This window comes from Musca autumnalis, unplaced genomic scaffold (assembly GCF_047663935.1).
Source record: "Musca autumnalis isolate F117 unplaced genomic scaffold, ASM4766393v1 scaffold_5, whole genome shotgun sequence".
NCBI classification, from domain to species: domain Eukaryota; kingdom Metazoa; phylum Arthropoda; class Insecta; order Diptera; family Muscidae; genus Musca; species Musca autumnalis.
In genome coordinates this window covers 110,980,533-111,003,050 of record NW_027412088.1, presented here as the reverse complement: position 1 = coordinate 111,003,050, position 22,518 = coordinate 110,980,533, and the positions used below count along the sequence as shown (strand labels likewise).

General features: G+C 33.9%; 1 protein-coding gene across 3 annotated transcripts in view; it reads left to right on the top strand.

Annotated features, from left to right (window-relative positions):
• esn (espinas) overlaps nt 1-22,518 on the top strand; it is a 176,114-nt gene that overhangs the window by 112,413 nt on the left and 41,183 nt on the right. For all 3 annotated transcript variants that reach the window (XM_073989991.1, XM_073989990.1, XM_073989989.1), the window contains 2 exons: nt 11,801-11,914; nt 21,874-22,002. In XM_073989991.1, the coding sequence (XP_073846092.1) occupies nt 11,801-11,914; nt 21,874-22,002 (243 nt within the window). The remainder of the gene's footprint in view (nt 1-11,800; nt 11,915-21,873; nt 22,003-22,518) is intronic.

Below are 22,518 nucleotides of genomic sequence, written 5' to 3'. Positions count from 1 at the left end.
AGTAAAGTTGCTATAGAACAAGTAAAAAAGTGTCAGTCGGCTTTGCCGTCAGAGATATAACCTCAGCCCGTGTGGAGTGAAACACTTTTTTCCCAAAAAAAAAAAAAAAAACTTATGTATTTATTTTGGTTTCCAAAATGTTGGGCGTATGAACCGACAAAATATTAAATCTCAAAAATTTGCGGGGGATATCGACAGATAGGGCTTTTGTACCATACTTTCCTACGAAAAACATAATATCGCTGTAAACAGGGCCACTAGCAAAACCTTCGGTAAAAATTTCCAAAGTATCCTCGAACAGACCCTTAACCACACAAAAATGTTGAACATTTGTGTGAGTGGCACCCCAAGGTTGCTGCGTTTATGAGATATCGCGCGTACCAGTTTAGCGAATATTTTCGAGCTTTTGTGGGGGAGGTACCGGAAGGAGTGTATCTATAAGCACCACCTTCGAATTTCATCTAATATTCGAAGAAATATTACGATATCCAAAGTGAGGACGAACGCAGTATTCGGTTCGAGCTCTCCAGCCACTCCATACGGTGGTATAGGAGTTATTACACGTTTCGGGCTGCTTTCTCAAGAAGTATGGACTTGCCCCTGAAAAAACTTTTACTGTCATAATTGAGGCAGCAAATGCTAGATGCTTCAACAAAAATCAAATTGATTCGAGAGCAGGTCTTAAAGTGAATTTAATCGAAATTTTATGTGGGAGGTATCCGAAGGAGTGGACAAATATAGTCCATATTCGAACCAAATCTATATTTTGTAGACATATTAGGATGTGCAAAGTATGGACCAAATCGGTCACTCCCTTCAAGAGTTATCGTGCTCATAGTTTTTCCGAATATTTCTGAACTTTTGTGGGGGAGGTACCTGAAGGAGTAGACCGATATGGCTTTTCTTCGACTTAAACTAAGTTTGAACAAAATATTACGAAGGCTAAATTTTGGAGCGAATCGACAGATCCGTTCGGGAATTATCTTGCGCTCCATCCACTACACACGGTGTCATAGGGGTTTTTTGCACCCTTAAGGCTATTTTCTCAAGAAGTGTGGATTTGCCCCCGATGTACCGTCGTATGAGGGGAGTGAATACAAGTTGTTACAACAAAAATCAAAGTGATTCGAGAGCAGGTCCTGTACTGAACTTTTCTGGAATTTTGTGTGGGAGTTACCCTAAGGAGTGGACCGATTGTGTCCATATTGAAATCTCATCTAAGTCTGGTAGAAATTTCACGATGTGCAAAGTATGGACCAAAGCGGTTACTGCCTTCAAGAGTTATCGTGCGCACAAATTTTCCGAACATTTCCGAACTTTTGCGGGGGAGGTACCGGAAGGAGTGTACCGATATAACCCATCTTCAAACTTAAACAAAGTTTGGACAAAATATTACGACAGCCAAATCGGACCTAATCGGTTGATTCGTTCGAGAGTTATCGTGCGCTCCAGTCAGACAGACAGACGGATGGACATGACTAAATCAATTCCAAATTTTCTGAAACACATTTCGTCAAAACATACTTGGGGTCTGAAAAACAATAATTTCGATGAGGCACATTTTGTCCGTATGAAAGTGTATATACCCTCGTTAGCATAAATGCTGAGGGTATAAAAAATCAAGGGGATCCGGAAGCAGGCCTTAAACTGCACTTTTCCGAAATTTTGTGTGGGAGGTACTCGAAGGGGTGGTACTAAATACATATTCAAACCTGATATGGTAGAAATTTAGCGATGGTCAAAGTATGGACCACCTCGGTTACTACCTTCGAGAGTTATCGTGCGCACCATTTTAGCGAAAAGTTTTGAACTTTTGTGGTGAAGGTATCTGAAGGAATGTACGATGTGGCTTATCTTCGAACTTAAACTAAGTTTGGAATCGGATGATCTGTTTGTGCGCTCCATCCAGACAGACAGCCAGATGGTCATTGCTTAGACGACTCAAAATTGTCTGAAACGGATTTCGTCCAAACATACTTGGTGTGTAAAACCATTATTTCGATGAGGCACATTTCTACTTAAGAAAGTTGTATACCCACGCTAACATAAATGCTGATGTTATAAAAAGCCTAGCAATACGCTAGTTTATTCCAGCAGTGGAGTTAAACAGCCTCATTCCAGTACCTTAAAATATTTATCAAGTAAGAAGGGCGATAAGTTCGTCCGGGCCGAAATTTGTATACCCTCCACCACGAGTAGTATTAAAGTAAAATGGAAAGTACTAAGCTCTTCCGTAATGTCAAGACTTATTCCTAGGAGAAGTAAAATGTGTTAGCTAAAGAATATCACATTCTTTTAAACATGGTTTAATTCCAACGAGACATCAATGTTTTATACCCATTTGAAATCGGAATACCAAGTTACAGTCATTCCATTTGGACGATGTGTGTGATTTAAAAAAAAATCGATGTCGGATTTTTTATGCGGCAACCCCCAAAGGGCTGGGTGCCACCGTGGTGCAATGGTATGCACACCCGCCTTGCACACATAAGGTCGTGGGTTCGATTCCCCGGCCAAGCAACATCAAAACACTTTTCAACGGTGGCAAAATACCCCTCAGTAATGTTGGCGACATTTCCTGAGTAATTCAGCCATGTAAAACTTCTCTAAAAAAGTGGTGTCTTAGACACGCCGTTCGGACTCGGCGATAAACTGTAGGTCCCATATCATTGAGCTAATATGAATCGGGGTGCACTCATTGATATGAGAGAAGTCTCCCTTGTCCCTTATGGGATGTTTGTGGAACAATTATATATATATGTATATATAACCCCCAAAAGGCTTTAGTTTTGTTAGATTACCAACGTTTGAGCACAATCGGAATACGTTAACACGTGCCACTGGGGCCTCAAAGTTTCCATACTAATTTGTATGGGACCAAAGGTGAATTTTCACGAAATCGCCCTAAAGGCAACATTTATTGTCCAATCGATGAGAAAATTTTACCACTTTGCTGTGGTTAGAAAAAATTCTACAAAAATTTATGAAAATCGGGTAAGATTTTGATATTGCTTCAATTGATAATATTTATTTATTTATTTATTTATTTATTTATTTATTTATTTATTTATTTATTTATTTATTTATTTATTTATTTATTTATTTATTTATTTATTTATTTATTTATTTATTTATTTATTTATTTATTTATTTATTTATTTATTTATTTATTTATTTATTTATTTATTTATTTATTTATTTATTTATTTATTTATTTATTTATTTATTTATTTATTTATTTATTTATTTATTTATTTATTTATTTATTTATTTATTTATTTATTTATTTATTTATTTATTTATTTATTTATTTATTTATTTATTTATTTATTTATTTATTTATTTATTTATTTATTTATTTATTTATTTATTTATTTATTTATTTATTTATTTATTTATTTATTTATTTATTTATTTATTTATTTATTTATTTATTTATTTATTTATTTATTTATTTATTTATTTATTTATTTATTTATTTATTTATTTATTTATTTATTTATTTATTTATTTATTTATTTATTTATTTATTTATTTATTTATTTATTTATTTATTTATTTATTTATTTATTTATTTATTTATTTATTTATTTATTTATTTATTTATTTATTTATTTATTTATTTATTTATTTATTTATTTATTTATTTATTTATTTATTTATTTATTTATTTATTTATTTATTTATTTATTTATTTATTTATTTATTTATTTATTTATTTATTTATTTATTTATTTATTTATTTATTTATTTATTTATTTATTTATTTATTTATTTATTTATTTATTTATTTATTTATTTATTTATTTATTTATTTATTTATTTATTTATTTATTTATTTATTTATTTATTTATTTATTTATTTATTTATTTATTTATTTATTTATTTATTTATTTATTTATTTATTTATTTATTTATTTATTTATTTATTTATTTATTTATTTATTTATTTATTTATTTATTTATTTATTTATTTATTTATTTATTTATTTATTTATTTATTTATTTATTTATTTATTTATTTATTTATCCAGCCGATTTTCACATTTTTCTGTAGCATTACTTGTTTAGCCACAGAAAAGAACTGGTAAGTTTTTCCCTTCGATTGGACCATAACCATAGCGCAATTTCGTGAAAATTCACCTTTGGCCCCATACAAATTACTATGGAAACTTTGAGGCCCCAGTGACACGTGTTAACATATTCCCATGGTGCTCAAACTTTGGCAATCCGCATATAAAAATCCAACAACGATTTGTTCCATTATGTTATGACCGTGCTTTATCAATTCCGAGAAGAGTGTTTTTCACCGGGCTGATTCGGTCAGAGTTGTTAATAAAATAAAACTAATTTATTTCATGTTTTAACTCAACGTTTCGTTGGTCTGTTTCCAACTTCTTCAGGAGTTCTTTATTATGAAAATCCAAACGACGAAGTACAATTGATTACTTATACAACATTTTGTGCAAAAATATTTAGTCTTAGTTACATTCTTATTAGATATTGTCATCAAAATATAAAAAACTGGACATCACAACACAGAATTTGTATAATTTAATAAAATAAATAATAATAATGTAAATAAAAAAATTCCAGCACTTAAATCTAAATCACAGATCTGTTTTATTTAAAAGATTGCAACTGAAAATTGGAGCTCGGTGTTATCTTTCTCTTCTTTGGTTTTGATTGATTTATGTATCCTCTCTTGAATACGTAAGCTCTCCAGGGTATACCTTTTACACTCCCTTTTTCTCTATTCCTTTGTGTTAAAATTAGTCTTATGTACCTTAATATGGGGTATATGCCAAAATATGAACCTATATTGATGCGTGGAGGTCTTCTACCCATTTAGAATCTATAATATGAAGTTATAGCCATTTCAGTAGAAAAATAGGGTTGTACCGTTCTACGGCTATATTAAAACTTAAACCTTTACTGATAAATTTCTAGGGAAAAGTTTTATAGCCCCAAGAAAGTCTAAATGTCAATTGTAAGCCATTTCGTTGTGATAATGATGGCTGAAACATTTAAAATATCAAAAATCTGGAGGTTAAGTACCAACCGATATAGCTCATTTTGCATACCAAACATTCTAGGAGTAATAAAAACTTCTGTTGCAAACTACAAAGCTTTATCTTAAAAATGGCGAGCTGTATGGTGATTTCAACAGACGGGTGAACATTTTTATATTGATTCTCGTTCTCTTATGGACTAAAATTCCTAAAGTAATGTAGTGAACACAATACTGAGGCATTAAAATACCACAAAAAAAAACTATGCTATCTTGTAGGATATTCGAATACTCGACCTTAAATAACACCTCAGTTACCTCACCTCACACCTGTTACCCTTAATTTAGGAAAAAATGTCTAATGCAACATGCATTTTAATCCAATTACACCTGTTTTCAGGGTTTCCTATAAATCCATATGAATTGTGGAAAATTGTATCTTCGTTAATGGTCCTCCTCCTTTCTCTTGCGCCACAACCATTAGTAATTATTGATTGATTGAAATTACTGTAAACCGTAAGAAATGCAATTAAACATACTTTCGCCTTCAAACATACAGAAGAGACATATCGACGAAAATCCATGTTGGGAAATGACTGAAAAAAGAAACAAATGACGAAACAGAGTTTGATGTATGCGGTTTTAAATAATAAAAGAAACATGCGAATGGACAAAATAGTTACAATTTTAATTTGTCTCTCTCTAATGAACAGGCATTTTTACACGTCCACAACGAAACCAAATCCAAAAACCATGAAATTCCCTGGAAAACAATGTACCATTGAATTAAAAAAATACGGAAGCAGATGTTTTGTGGTAGAGTAAATTTTTTAAGTTGCGCTTGAGCAGATTGCTGATTGGCTTGCCGAACGAAATGACTGGTCAAATGGTGGGGCAATCAATGGTGTGTAGTCAGCGATGATGTTGCTGTTTTAATGCTCAAATGAACATTGTTAAGGTGGTGTGGAGTTAAATGGACAATAAACATCACAATAACTTATTGGATAGTGATTTTGAACAAATATTGATGATCAATTGCAAAAGTAGTTAACTTCTTGCCATAGGTTAACTCATGTGAAACTTATAATTTATGACCCATGTTAATCTATCATAGAGTTAATGGACATAAAACACTGACGGTTGACATGACTTGTAACAAATTAACTGGACAGAGGGATTTTGTTTCAAAATTGCCAATTGCAAATATAATTTGGGAATGTCAGACAAATTGTTTGCAAGTTATAAACTTATTCACTTATTCTTATTCACCATCGTCTAATACTACCTATGGATTTGAGATCCTCTTCGTTTGCTCCCTCTATAGACTCAATAAAGCTGACACAAAACTTCCTCTTGGTATCACTCCTGTACTTAAAAGCGAAATTAACCTTATAGGCATCCCAATTAGTACTGACTTTCGTCTTACTGATATGATCTTCTAGTTGCTTTGCGTAGAGTAGCTAATTTTTTAGTTCGCCAAACCGGTAGGTGATAGTTCTGGTAAGGACATTCACAGCTCTCTTAGACTTCTTCAACTATACACACAGTTGAAGCCAATAACGCTCTGAGTTTGTCCCAGTCTAATCTCTTGGAATACCTTGGATTTTGGTACAAAACGTTTATCAACGGGTGTAACTGTAGTGCAATGCTAAACACACCCGCCTTGCACTGAATGCCCGGGTTCAATTCCCAGGTCAGACAACATCACGTTTTCAACGGTGGCAAAAATACTTCATAGTGTAATGTTGGTGATATTTCCTGAGTATTTCAGCCATGTAAAACCTCTCTTCTTAAGTGGTGGTACACTGTTCGGACTCGGTTATCAAAAGTTGGCCCTATATCATTGAGTTAATATGAATAGAGGTCCTTTCGGGCATTTTTGGTGGGGAACATATGTGTATGTATTAAAAGGTTGAGATTTCTGTGTTGTATGGTTTTGGTTATAGACACATTTTTATGCATGTACAGCAAAATTTGAAGGAAGGGGTTCTATGCGATGACGTGATTTCATGGCATATATTGCATTGGTTCAAAGCAAGTCGTGAAAGATCCTATCTTTTCATTAGCATTTAAACCCATGCAAAGGAAGTCGTGGAAGATCCGATCTTTTCATCAGCATTTGAATCATTTGTACAGATCACTAGAAACAAACAAGTCGATTTGTACATCCCTACATGTAGCGACATCAAAACAAAAGAGTATAAATTTCCAAAATTTTTTTTATAAAATTACAAAATTACAAATTTAATGTTGGTTCCCGAACTAGAAATTCTTAAAGGAGTGCTGTTGGAGTCCATGTCGAAATCTGAACTGGTGATGAGAAGATAATAGAAAAGCTTTTGTAAGATGAAACAAAATCAGTGGCTGAGAGTGGACGAAGTAAACTCTGTTGCGGTGCAGCGGCGGTGATAAAATTTAAATTTTGGGTGTAAACTTTATGCTGATAAATTAGTTCTAATTATTTCATGAATAAGTTTGAAATAATAAAGAGTTTGGTTTGTCATGAAAATCATATTTCAATACAGAATTTTCTATTTTCCAAACAGGACATGAAAATGTCATGCCAAAGGGGAGGTGAAAATGACATGAACGAAAATGAATGTCATCTTATGGTGGTCACGCTCATATAAAATTCATGAGTGAAAATGCTAAAAAGATGACATGCCAGATCACTTGCACCCATGATTCAATAGCATCCTTGGCATCGAAGATTTTGCTGGGTACACTTTCATACGGGCAAAATGTGCCTCATCGAAATAATGGTTTTAGACCTCAAGTATGTTTGGACGAAATCCGTTTCAGACAATTTGGAGTCGATTTAGCAATGTCCGTCCGTCTGTCTGACTGGCTGGAGCGCACGATAACTCCCGAACGGATTGACCGATTTGGTCCAAAATTTGGCTCTCGTAATATTTTGTGCAAACTTAGTTTAAGTTCGAAGATGGGTCATATCGGTCCACTCCCTCGGGTACCTCCCCGACAAAAGCTAGAAAATGTTCGGAAAATTAATGCGCATGATAGCTCTTGAAGGGAGTAATCGATTTGGTCCATACTTTACACATTGTGAAATTTCCACTAGTCTTAGATGAGGTTCCAATATGGACTCAATCGGTCCACTCCTTCGGGTACCTCCCACACAAAATTTCGGAAAAGTTTAGTTTAGGACCTGCGCTCGAATCGCTTTAATTTTTGTTGTAACAACTTTTATTTACTGGCCCCATACGTCGGTACATGTTTCATCAGGGACAAATCCATACTTCCTGAGAAAATAGCCTGAAAGGCGCACGGAAAAATTGTGCGCTCGATTACTCTTGAAGGGAGTGACCGATTTTGTCTATACTTTACACATCCTAATATATATACCAGATACAAATCAAGTTCGAATATGGACTATATTTGTTCACCCCTTCGGGTACCTGCCGCACAAAATTTCGGATAAGTTCACTTTAAGACCTGCTCTAGAATCACTTTGATTTTTTTAAGCAAATTACATTCGCTGCCTCTATTACAACGGTAAAAGTTTTTTCATGGGCAAGTCCATGCTTCTTGAGAAAACAGCCCGAAAGGTGAAAACCCCTATGGCACAATGTGTAGTGACCGGACCAATCGCTTGGGTCCAAAATTTGGCCTTTGTCATACTTTGTCCAAGCTTAGTTTCAGTTCGAAGATGAGCAATACGGGTATACAAAATGTTGTTACTTCCGCCCAATAATTAAAAAATGTCACTAAAATGGAAAAAATTTGGTCCAAACTTTGGATCTCCTAATATTTTGTCCAAGTTTAGTTTAACTTCTAAAATGGCCCGTATCGGTCCTCTCCTTAGAGAACCTCCCCCACAAAACTTCATAAAGTTCAAAGACTGCAAAAAGCCAAATTCTGAAAAGATTTTAAATACATTCCATATGTCCGTTGCTGAATGTTTCAATTCACATAGGCTGAGGTTATATCTCTGTCGGCAAAGCCGACTAATACTCTTTTACTTGTCTTTCATTTTATTTTTGTACAAAAATTCAGAAATTGACTTCCTAATATATTAGAAAGTTCTTATCTATAGCTTTAACAAAATTCAATCTTGTGAGTCACTAGATAAATTATTGTAAGGACAACCCATTCCAAATAGAAAATCCCCTCATTTGATATATTATAATTGCACAGACATTAAACTTAACAATTAGACATTTGTGTATAGGAAATCTTGTACATAAAGATTTTATACATTGTATGGTTACGCCGGTATTAAGTATTGACCAAAATTAATCACATCGCGCAGATAGCGGGCGTATCAACTCGTAACATAAGTATCCTGAATGCTGTTTAAGTCTTATAGTTTTCTATTAATCACTGGACCCACCCAACAAAAATCCTAAGCAAAACCATGTACGGCAAATGAAATGAATATAGTTTGTTGAGTTTTTAAAGCTTTGGTGTGTCGTACATAAAAGGTTTTTGGTAAACAACGGTTATGTCTTTGAGGTCGTTCATACATACATACATATTTATGTAGGTATGTTTGTGGATGTCAGCGATGTGTATGTGGGAATAAGTTTTATCTCAAAAAAAAAAAACTGAAACAGTTTTCACATATTTCTAACCGTAACTTGCAACGGCAAGTGCAATTAATAATGCGACTGACTATACGACTCCCCCTATCACCAACCAACACGAGGCACAGCAAAAGATCCATATATGCACACTAGGGTTATGACTTTTTTACAACCTCATATCCCTGTATCATAGCGTGATGAGTTTTGCCATAAGATTACATAAAATCTTAATTATAAGGTGATTCGGTGAAAAAACCTCACGCACAAAATGATTTTAAAATTTGAATTTATCAAAATTATGGACAATTTTTTGAAGTCACTGAAAACAGATATATAATTGAAAATAAGTTTTAGAGCCACATGAGATAATTAAAATTACATAAAATTTATTTCTCACTATTTTTCTTTAATTCTGAGAATCGTAAAAATGTCGTAAACGATTTTATTCAAAAATATAATGTTTTCACAAAAAACAAAAAATTTAAAATTTTTCCAAAGTGACTTTTTTCGCGGCTTTTTTAATATTTGAATGAAATAAACGTTATTATAGTTATTAGAAGGCTTATATTTATTCATTCGTGCAACAAAAAATAATTTTTTGAAAAAAAAAAAATTTTTCATTTCATATATTTTTTCAAAAAATTATTTTTTTAAAATCGATTTGTGCGTGAACTTTTTTTATATTTCAATGAAATAAACGATAGCATAGTGATTAATAGGCAAACGTTCATTCATCCCTGCTACAGGAAATCATTTTTGGGGAAAAATGTCAAAAAGTCATAACCCTAATGCACACCACCCACAAACTACATGAGCCTGTTAAAATTTGGTGTCTTGAGCCAAGCACCACCACCATCCATCCACAACCACCTAAATGCCTGATATACACATTTACCACAGAAAAACTGCAATAAATTTTCTATATACTATACAACACAATCTGTTGGCTGGTTGATTGGGTTGGAGAGGGATGGTAAAAATTGGCGAAAAATGTATAGTAAATCGCAAATCTATGGTCAAGTCACTATGTATTGTGCGAACAGATTTGCTTGGCACAGTGGGATTTTGGAAGGATTAGAATAACTAGAGACACATATTAGGGCTGACAAATTTTGAAACGCAAAAAGGAATATGTTTTATCGAATTGCACACAAAACGTATCCATTATAAATTCAATGAAGACACCCTCAAAAATTTTAGACGTGCTTATACCACTCCGTATAATAATGGTTTCATTACTATGATCGAGACTCTTTTCGGACTAAGTGATATGCCCAAAGTATTTAGTTCACAGTAGAATCCGGAAGCATTTATTTCCTTTTGGAATGCTCTTTGGAACAATTCTGTTTTTCTATCCATGTTCACACTCTCTTCCAATTTATGGTAAAATCTTACACTGTGTTTAGTATTTAATGATGGGCCATGGTCGTGGCACTGGTGATGGTAACTAATTGAACACCACTTGAACTGATGCACACAGCATGAGTACCGCCGCGACAATATACTATTGGGAGCTATGAGTGGATGCCATGCTGTCCTTTAAAGATGGCATGTGTGGAGGGGCGAACATAAAATACTTGTTATAGCCAGGAGAAAGGATAGACACACACATACACACATTAATCAACTAATCTGAAGACCAATTGCCTGGAGGGCACCGCAAAAAGTGTAACATTTTCTAACGGCTGTATTTGAGTTTTGTTGATAACGCTTTGCACACACAAAAAAGTAATTTTTTAGTGCACTGCCACAAGTGATACCGGATGATGTATGGCTCGTCATTAGTATTTAATCGAAATTGACCAAATTGTCATGATTCAGAAGAGAGTGAAAGTACAATATTTTAGTTTTGCGCAGTGCAAAGCCCCAGAAACTAAAACACATTACAGACCAAGACAAAGTGCCAGACGCTGGGACAGACAGACAGGCAGCCAGATAGCTAGACTAATATCCAAACATGTAGACCAAAGCGAGCAAAATAAGTGACCATTTTATGGTGACCAAACTGAGTGGTGCACCAACATGAGAAAACTGCTATGTACGTACATACTCGTACATACATTCAGTCGTTCGAACCAACGAATTGTCAATGATAAATTTGAAAAATTGGCAATATTTCTTTTTGGGGTTGAATTAAAGGCCACCTAAAATGGCAACATTATGAAACAATTTATTTTAATGCGAACATTGCCAAACGGAGGATTGCAATTTAATTAATCGATCGTTTTGTTAATTTACTTCCAGGTCCGTTTATATTTCTCTCAATTACCCGACGACAAGGTGCCGTACGTTAATAGTCCAGGTGAAAAATATCGCATTAAACAATTGCTACATCAACTGCCACCACAGGACAATGAGGTGAGTATCGATTGGTAATGATCTTGATTAGAAATATGGGGAAAAGTAAAAATTAAAATGTGTTGTTAGCGAGACTTAACAGCGTTTTACCTTGCATACGGGGAAATTGTATCTTTGGTTAATTTTTTTTTCGATAAATTTACATTGAATTGATATAAAATTATAGTTTCAAAACATTCCATTCCAGATTAAAGGCGGAACCATTATATTGTTGTATATCAAGTGCTAAAATTCGACTACGCAGTCCAGATGCTGACATTGAAAGTCGATTAGGCCTTTCTTTGGGTTCCTCGCCTTTCGCAATAAATCGGATATTTTATCCCAGCAAAGTTTGAAGGAAGGGGTTCTTTGCGATGGCGTGATTTCATGTCATCTTTTGCATTGGTTCAAAGGAAGTCGTGAAAGATCCGATCTTTTCATTAGGATTTGAACCAATGCAAAGGAAGTCGTGAAATCCGAAATCCGATCTTTTCATCAGCATTTGTACCCATTCCATCGATCCAATTGAGATGATGTTTGTGTTTTTATTTACACACCTTTTTATTTTCATTTTGGTAACATAAGGAAAAATTGTTATCGTAGTAAAAATTAGTAGATTCTTGCAGGTTCTGGAACAGACCAAAGTTGTTAGAACTGTCGTCGTGATGTTGTCTTACATTTCCTGCATATCAGACAACTAAAACTTCTAAACAATTGGTATTGTATGCAGCTCGAAATGTCTGCAATAAAAATGAAGTCCCAACCATCGAGCTAAAAATAGAATCGGACTGCACACATTGCTATTTTAAAAGTTCCCTTGTCTGTTCTAAATCTGACATAGAACGAAATCAATTAAGTCTCGCTTCTTGGAATTTAAAAAAAGTCCGAAACGAAAAGGAACAAGAATCTGAAAATAAAGAAGAAACGACTTTTGGAAAGAAACAATTAAAAATAAATAAATTAAGCATAAATGGTATTTTCCAGAAAAAGTCTCTCCTCCCCGTTCGTTACATTTTGTTCTTAGAGATCCCTAAAGCAAGCCGGGTTGTAGATCCCTACATATTTTCGTCACTAAACTAAAGAGTATAAATTTCCAAAATGTTGTTATAAAATATCAAAATTATAAGATAAAAGTAATTTACGAAATAAAGAAGTGCATTTGGAGTCCATGTCGAAATCTGAACTGGTGATGGGAAGATAATAAAGGGTGTTTTTTCAAGCCCGATAGAACTTGAAATTGTAAAAAATAAAACAAAAAATTAAATTGTAATCAAAAATTTTTTTTATTCGAAAGATCGTGACATTAACATTTGAAAATGATTTCGGGCATATGGGCACTAGGGTTATGACTTGTTGACATTTTTTCTCAAAAATGATTTCCTGTAGCAAGGATGAATGAACTTTTGCCTAATAATCACTACGCTATCATTTATTCCATTGAAATATAAAAAAAGTTCACGCACAAATCGATTTTAAAAAATATAATTTTTTGAAAAAATGTATGAAATGAAAAAAATTTTTTTTTCAAAAATTATTCTTTGTTGCACGAATGAATAAATATAAGCCTACTAATAACTATAATAATGTTTATTTCATTCAAATATTGAAAAACGTCATGCACAAACCACTTTAAAAAAATTTTAAATTTTTTGTTAAAAAATTATATCTTTAAATAAAAGCGTTTACGAAATTTTTTACGATTCTCAGAATTGAAGAAAATTTGTGAGAAATAAATTTTGTCAGTTTATTTATCTCATGTGACTCTAAAGTTTATTTTCAATTGTATATCTGCTTACAGTGACTTCAAACAATTGTCCATAATTTTGATAAATTCAAATTTTAAAATAATTTTGTGCGTGAGGTTTTTTCACCGAATCACCTTATAATTATGATTTTATGTAATCTTATGGCAAAACTCATCACGCTATGATACAGGGATATGAGGTTGTAAAAAAGTCATAACCCTAATGGGCACAGCGGCTGTTCTTGACGAAGTGCATTCTGGACGTCCAATTTTTGGCCACTTTTTCGAGCACTGCTGGCCGTATGTCACGAATAACACGAACAATGCTGGCCTCCAAGGCATCAATTGTTGCTGGTTTATCAGCATAAACCAGTGACTTCACGTAGCCCCACAGGAAATAATCGAGAGGTGTCAAATCGCACGACCTTGGAGGCCAATAGACAGGTCCACTTCTCGAAATCAACTTATCGCCAAATTTTGATTTCAATAAGTCGATGGTTGCGTTCGCCATATGGCACGTAGCGCCATCCTGTTGAAACCACATCTCCTCCGGATCAATGTCATCCATATTTTCAAACAAAAAATCATTGATCATGGTGCGGTAACGATCTCCATTGACCGTAACGCGAGCTCCGGCCTCATTTTTGAAGAAATAAGGTCCGATGATGCCACCAGCGTGAAAACCGCACCATACGGTGCATTTTTCTAGATGTAATGGAGTCTGTAGGGTCTCTTGTGGATTGGTCTCACTCCATATGCAGCAATTTTGCTTATTAACAAACCCGTTAAGCCAAAAATGCGCCTCATCGCTGAACACACGAAGTCGTCTATAAGTTGCGCGAATCGACGACTGATTTTCAAAGTAAATTTGGATAATTTCGTAGCGTTGTTCAAGCGTGAGTCTATTCATGATGATTTGTCAGAGTATACTGAAACAAATAAAAAAGTTTCATCAAAATTTAATTTTTTGTGTTACTTTTTATAATTTAAAGTTCTATCTAGCTTAAAAAACACCCTTTATAAAAAACCTTTTGTAAGATGAAAGAATATTAGTTGCGGAGAACGGAGGAAGTAATCTTTTGCGTTGCGGCGGTGGTGATTACATTGCAATTTTGGATGTAAACTTTTTGCTGATCAATTAATTGTAGTTATTTCGTGAAATATGGACAAACAAAACTCTTTATTAATTCAAACTAATGAATTAATAAAGAGTTTTGTTTGTCCATATTTCAATAGAGCATTTCCATTTTCCAAACAAGACATGAAAATGTCATGCCAAGGGGTTGTCAAAGAATGGGTGAAAATGACGTGTCAATGCATTGGTTAAAATGACATGCCAAAGCATTGGTGAAAATGACATGTCAATGCATTGGTTAAAATGATATGCATAGGATCAAAAAAGAACGTCATCTTTTGGGGTCACGCTCATATAAAATTCATGAGTGAAAATGACAAAAAGATGACATGTCAGATCACTTGCACCCATGATTCAACTCATGATTTTTCATCGAAGATTTTACTGGGATCATTAACACCAACACACATTTTTATTGAGGGTAAAAAGGCCAGACAGTACCATGTGGGTAATATTCCTCTGGTGACGAAAACGCCTGTTTTAAGTCGACTCAGTAAATATTTTACGCACCGAAATCGATGTCTAAAGCATTTCAATATTCTTTTCATTATAAAACAAGTAAGTGGGAAGTTTCCACTATATGTAAATGTCATATGACATGAAATTTTCCATCGTTATATATTCCCTATTATAATATTGGAGATTTTCCTTACGCCATTTACTCTGTGCGTCCACACCAGCAAAAATGTTAAAAAACTACGTCTCCACATTGCCTAAGTGGGTAAATATGGAATGTGGAATAAAATATCCAAAGAATATCACTTTCTTAAATTCGAATGATCCATGGATATGTTCTACCCATTCAAAACTCGAAATACTATGTCATTCCATTTGGACGATGTGTGGCCAACATTTAAAATGCGTACAATCGGGAGGCACCTTCATATGAGTTATATACCTAAAGAAAGGACCTTAATTAGTCCGCGGAGATTTTCTACCCATTTAGAATCCGAAATTCAAAGTTACAGCGACTTCATTAAAAATCCTTTAAAAGACTTCACATCAGCCGTTATAATTTCGCTACAAATCTGTGAACCTTCCGTACGAAATTACAGCAATATTGGTCGGGAGCAACCATTATATGTGGATTTACGTAAGCCTAATTTTTTGGTACGTTTTTACCACTAGTAAGCTTAAATTGCAAATTAGAGCTATTTTGGTAGACAAATGTATCTAACGTCCTCAAAGTAGCTAAAATCGTGACATACCGTAAATTTTTCGAAGAGAAGTTTTCTAACTCTTTGGAACCAAAAATGACAAAATACGACTATTATTGTATTAAAAATAAGCTTATATGGGGCTATTTAAAACCCACAATTCTCGGTGGGAATGTTGTACTCCCATATCTTTTAACACAAAACGTTGAAATTACAAAAAATCGGGAGGCACCAAGCAATAGAGAATATGTCAAAACGTGGATCTGTACTAACAAATTTCTGGAGAAAAGTTTTGTAGCCATAAAGAAAACTAAATACCAATATTCAGTCATTTCGGTGTGATAATCTGGTTTAAACCTTTATAATGTTGAAAATCGTGAGGTACCGTTCCAATGGGGCTATATCAAAAAGTGGATCTTAACTGACAAATTTTTGGGGTAAAATTGTGGCTACAACAACGAATACTAAATACCACGTTTCAGCCATTTCGGTGGGATAATGAAGCTAAAATAACAATTTGAACCCCGAATTTTTTTCCGAAGAGATACAAATATTTTTCATTTTTATTATAATTAGTAGTAGCAAGAATTAGACCTTTATGCAAAAAATTCGTACCCATCCCTTGCGTTTATGGAGGTACAAAATGTTGCCTGTGGGCAACATCGGGCCATTGTGGTTAGTCCCGGTCCACACTACAGTAATTTCACTGAAATTTTGATATGAAATTATGCGTCTCTAGATCGACGTCCATGGTAGAGTAAAATCATAAAATTGCTGTAGTGGGGAATTCGATTTAAGAACACCTAATTTCATGAAATTTTTTTATGAAATTCACGCTAGTGTGGACCGGGACTTATAAAAATGAACAAAGTTTGTGTCTTAAGTCTTTGTATTATCTTTATATTTTTCATTATTCATGATGTGGAAAAGCATAATCTGATGAGTTTATTTAATTCTAAAGGAAAATTGAAGGAAATGGAAAATTGGTCTATATTTATCATAAATAGTTAACAAATTAATTCGTATAACCTGAAATGCTCATATTGACATTTTTCAGAGTAGAAGAGCTTGAAAGATATTTTATATTTTGTATGCAGACTCTTAACCTGATAATATTGACCTTCATCCAATACATAAAATTATCATAATCGATATTTCAACAGATATTCGCTTGATATCATAAAAATTCCTAATATGTAATATGTATATTCACCAAAAACTGTGTCAATATCGTCTTAATTCAAGTCCTATCTTCGAATAATAATATAATTACAACATTTTTCACAATCCCGAATGTCCCAATTACCTTTGTATTTCATTGAATACCACTAACCAGAATTTTCGACTTCCACTAATGTAACCATTTTATTACCACAATGGCCCAACATTGCCCACAGGCAACTTCCAAATTTCAAAAATGTATAACTACTTATTGGAACTGTACATTGTATGTTTGTTTTTTTTATTTTGTTAGATCAACATCTCAGTAAAATTTTTCAAAAAATGTTGGCTGCAATTATTCAATTCGTTTCACATTTAACGGCATTTTATAAAATCACTTAAATAGTTCATGTCCAAATTTGTACTCGACTACTTATACTTATTAAAAAAGCATAACTTCGCCAATCTAGCTATTTATTTAAAAGTAATTTCCATATTTTTATTCCTCTGAAATCAATCTACCGACACCCACTTAGTATATATAAATATCTCAAACGGTGTGGGAAATACGCATATACAAACATGGAAAATTGCCCATAGGCAACATCGGGCCACAAAGGGTTAAAATACCGAAAATCGGGAGGTACCGTTGTATGGGGACTGTTTAAACCATGGACCTATACAGGAAAGTTTCTAGGGAGGCATAAACCTTTAAAATACCGAAAATCGGGAGATACCGTTCTGAGGGGGCTATATCAAAACGCGGACCTGTACAGAGAAAATTCAGGAGAATGTTTTGTAGCCCCCAAAAACTACTACGTGTATATACAAAAGTTCTGGCATTTCGGTTTGATAATAAAGCTAAAACCTTAAAAATATAGAAAATCGTTAGGTATCGTTCTATGGGGGCTATATGAAAACGCAGATCGATATAGTCCATTTTCAATATGAACAACCAAGTAGAAGCTTTTTTACCAAATCGTAAAGCTCTATCGTAGATATTCCGAGCTGTATTTTGATTTCAACAGACAGACGGGCAGACTTACATTATTATATAGACTTAAAATTTTATGCTGATCAATGAAATATGCGAATATTTCGAAGTGTTACAAACAGAAAAATAAAGTTAATTATAACCTCTATATTTTGGTGGATATATCAATATGTTTCCATGCTCTGCACGGCTATTTGGTGTTATTAACTTATAACGGATGATCCAACAAGAGGTACTTTTTTCAACAGCCTTTTTTGGCAGGTCACGCGTGAATCGTGTCACGTGTTCATGTTATTTTTGTTTAGTACTGTTTGACATTGTATTATGGAAAAGCTTACGCCTCTACAACGTTTACAAATCGTTCAACTTTATTACGAAAATTCGCGTTATGTGCGGAGTGTGTTTCGAGCCTAGTTTTGTTCAGTGATGAGACACATTTCTGGCTTTATAGGTATGTACAGAAGCAAAATTACCACATTTGGAAAGAAGAGTAACTTAAAAACATTCAAGAGCTGCCACGTCATCCAGAAAAAATAACCGTTTTTGGGTCGGTGGAATCGTCGGAACCTATTTCTTCAAAATGTGCCGGTTAGGACTTCATCCTCAATGGCGACCGTTATTGCGCCGTGATAACCGACTATTTGATGTCTGAAATTGAAGCTCGTTATCTCGGCGACATGTGGTTTCAACAAAACGGCGCCACTTCCCACACATCGCATCATTCAATGGATTTATTGAAAGAACACTTCGGTGAGCACGTTTTGGACCAGTCGATTGGCCACCAAGATCGTCTCATATCACCCCGTTAGACTTTTTCCTGTGAGAATATGTAAAGTCAAAGTTGTATGCGGATAAAGACGCTTCGATTCCGGTCTTGGGAGAAAACGTCAGACGTGCCATTCGCCAGTTACCAGTCGAAAAGCTTGAACGACTCATTGAAAATTGGACTCAACGGATGGACAGCCTGAGACGTAGCCTTTGTCAATATTTATTAGACATCATCAGCGTGAAATCGGCATCTGGAATCAAATGATTATATAATCCCAGCAAAATGTTCGATGCCAAAGATGTCATTCAATCATGGATGCAAGTGGTCTGGCGTTGTCATCTTTTTAGCATCTCCATCGATGAATTTTATATGAGCGTGGACCCCAAAAGATGCTATTCATTTTTGGATCCAAAGCATGTCATTTATACCAATGCTTTGACATGTCATTTTCACCAATGCTTTGGTATGTCATTTTCACCAACCCTTTGCAATGACATTATCACGACTAGAGTTTTAACAACGTTGGTTGTGATTTCGAGTCTCCGACAACATCAAGCCTATTGTAAATATTTAATCTTATATATTTAGAAAAATGTGTATAAATAAAAACACAAAATTTATCTCTATTGGATGGATGGTTCAAATCCTGATGAAAAGATCGGATCTTTCTCGACTTCCTTTGCATTGGTTCAAATGCTAATGAAAAGATCGGATCTTTCACGACTTCGTTTTAACTATTGCAAAAGACGACATGAAATCACGTCATCGAATGGAACCCCTTCCTCCAAATTTTGTTGGGAATGTAATAAATAGGTACATCCATATTTCAAACATACATATATGTATGTATATGAAAAATGCATTGATTAATTACCAATATTAAATGCGATTTCTTGCTTGTCCTATAAAATATTTCCATTCACCTTTTTGATTCAATTATAAAATGTGTTATGCATTTACATAGTTTACTAAAAAGCACCATTTCTTTAACAAAAGACAAAACACTGATTTATTCACTCACTTTACCTTCTTTACTCAGCGATTGTATTTAGAAAACTGAAGAAAAAAGAACAACATAATTAGTGGCATTTTTTTCTTTTCCTCTTCGCTTGCTACGTTGGTTAACAACAACAAAGCACGAAACACACGTGTTTTACCGCACCACACCACCAAAGTTTCTGCCTCTCCTATTACACAGCTCTTTATTATAAAACAGCATTCCGCAGCCGCGAGAGCCCTATTGTTACTCTCTTTGACAAAAATCCTCTCTCCACCCATAAAAAATATGTTCTAACATTAAAAATTTGTTGATACCCAAACAAATAACAAAATGTTACAAAATGTTGCAAACATATATTTGTTTGGACACAAACAAATTATGTTTGGATCCAAATGTTTGTTTGGATCCGAACATATTTCTAACATATATTTTTCTGCGTGCAAACCGCAAACCGCTAAACAGATTTGCATGTTTGCTTCAAATGGAATATTAAAAATTTTGACTTTTCGTCATATACTCTTTACTACGACTAAAAATGTGCCTCATCGAAATAATGGTTTTAGGCCCCAAGTATGTTTGGTCGAAATTGGTTTCAGACAATTTGGAGTCGATTTAGCACAGTCCGTCTATCTGGCTCTTGAACGGATCCACCACTTCAAACCAAAATTTGCACGTCGTAATATTTTGCTAAGTTTAAGTTGGAAGATGGGCCATATCGGTCCACTCCATCGGGTACCTCCCCCACAAAAGTTCAAATTTTTTCTGTAAAATGGTGTGAACGATAACACTCGAAGGGAACAATCGATTTGGTCCAAACTTTGTACATCGTACTATTCCTTCCAGATATAGATCGGGTTCGAATATAGACTATATCGGTCCAATCCTTCGGGTACCTCCCACACAAAATGCGGAAATGTTGTTTGAATTTATTAAATATAGGTATAATTTCACCCTTCAAGGAAATATATATTTTTGCGGGTACAGACCCGGTAAATCCGGTTCACCTGAATATGTGCGTATTTCCCCTATAAGTGCACATAAATGATATGTTTTTTAGAACCGCTATATCTAATAAATGGTTCCTTCTAGGAAAAAAATAATTAAGACCAGACTTGTAGAAAAATTTTCTATCTACAATTTGTAGTCACTTTTCGGGAAAAATTTCGAACACCTAAAAATCCTTCATTTTTGACCTTTGACCCTGAATAACTGTTTTTGCACATATGGGACTGATGGGGACTTTTAGGACATTGTTTCTAATGGGAAACCCTAGCCCTCCACCAAAATTCAGCTTTGTGGGAATTTTTGCTATTTTAATGTCTATTTTGACTGGGTTATCACTTTACTTACTGAGTAATTAATCATATCTTTAATACAAATCATAACTGCAATTTAGATAAAATTTACAGACTTAGCTGAAAAATAAATTACGGCTATTGAATATTATTTTCTAATCATTTCACAACCCGTTATAAATTCAATGTAAACAAATGGGACAATATTAATCAACTTTAGAGATGTTGTTAAATTACGCATATGTATGCGTTAATATCGAACGAAGATTGTAAGAAGATTGTAAAATTTATGTACGTCACAAACTAATCAAATCAATATGGCTGGCTGGTAATGCAGGAAATCTATAAAAATTAGGTCATGTATTTAGAAAAAAGTTTTGTTTTTATTTTACATTGTAAAGCCACGTCTATGTTGAATCTTGTTTTGAGAATACATATCAGGAAATGTGACAATGTTGTAGAATTTATGATTATAAGCCAAGAAACTTTGTTAATGGACGGCGCTATAGCTTCGCTCTTATTAAGCCATCTCTTCAATGTTCCCTGTTTGCCTATGAATTAGACGTGCCTTTGAATAAGACGTGGGAAACATATGCATATTCAAATACATGTTTTGGTGTACGTTGTCTGTTTAGATGCCAATTAAAATTCTCTTAAAAATCTTGTCTATGTTTGTTGATTAAAATTGTTTTCTTTTTTCTGTTTGTTTTTTTTTTCTTTTATAGGTCCGCTATTGCCACTCCTTAAGCGATGAGGAACGCAAAGAACTGCGTATATTTTCGGCGCAACGAAAACGTGAAGCTTTAGGCCGTGGCGCTGTACGCCTGCTGTCTGATGAACGTCCCTGCCAAAATGTAAGTACACGATGCATTTCACACAATTTCTAACAATTGACAAAACATGAACATTAATTAAGTCTGGGATTTATGTGTTTGTGCGATTTACTATATAAATGTAAAACTAAGGAGGTATTACATTGTTGTTGTAGATATACACACAATGGTTTTATCGTTGTTAAATTTAAATCCACATATTTTTTAATTGAAGAAACACAATAAAATCAAAATTGTAGAAATTTCCGTATGAGATTATTATGATTACACAACCTAGCACCGAAACAAATTCAAATAAGGCGCTAAAATTTTAAATATTTGTTTCATTGAAAAAATGTCGGAAACTAGTAGGAGAGGTACGTCGGATGTAGGTAAGGGAAATACAATTACGGATAGGAAAGGTTACTAAGAAGTTAGAACTTCAGCTTTTTGACTAATCTATATATATAAAATTGAAATTTGTTTGTACGCTAAACAGATCTTACTGAAATTTTTAGGGTAATTGCTACATGGCCTGGAATGAAAATAGGCTATATC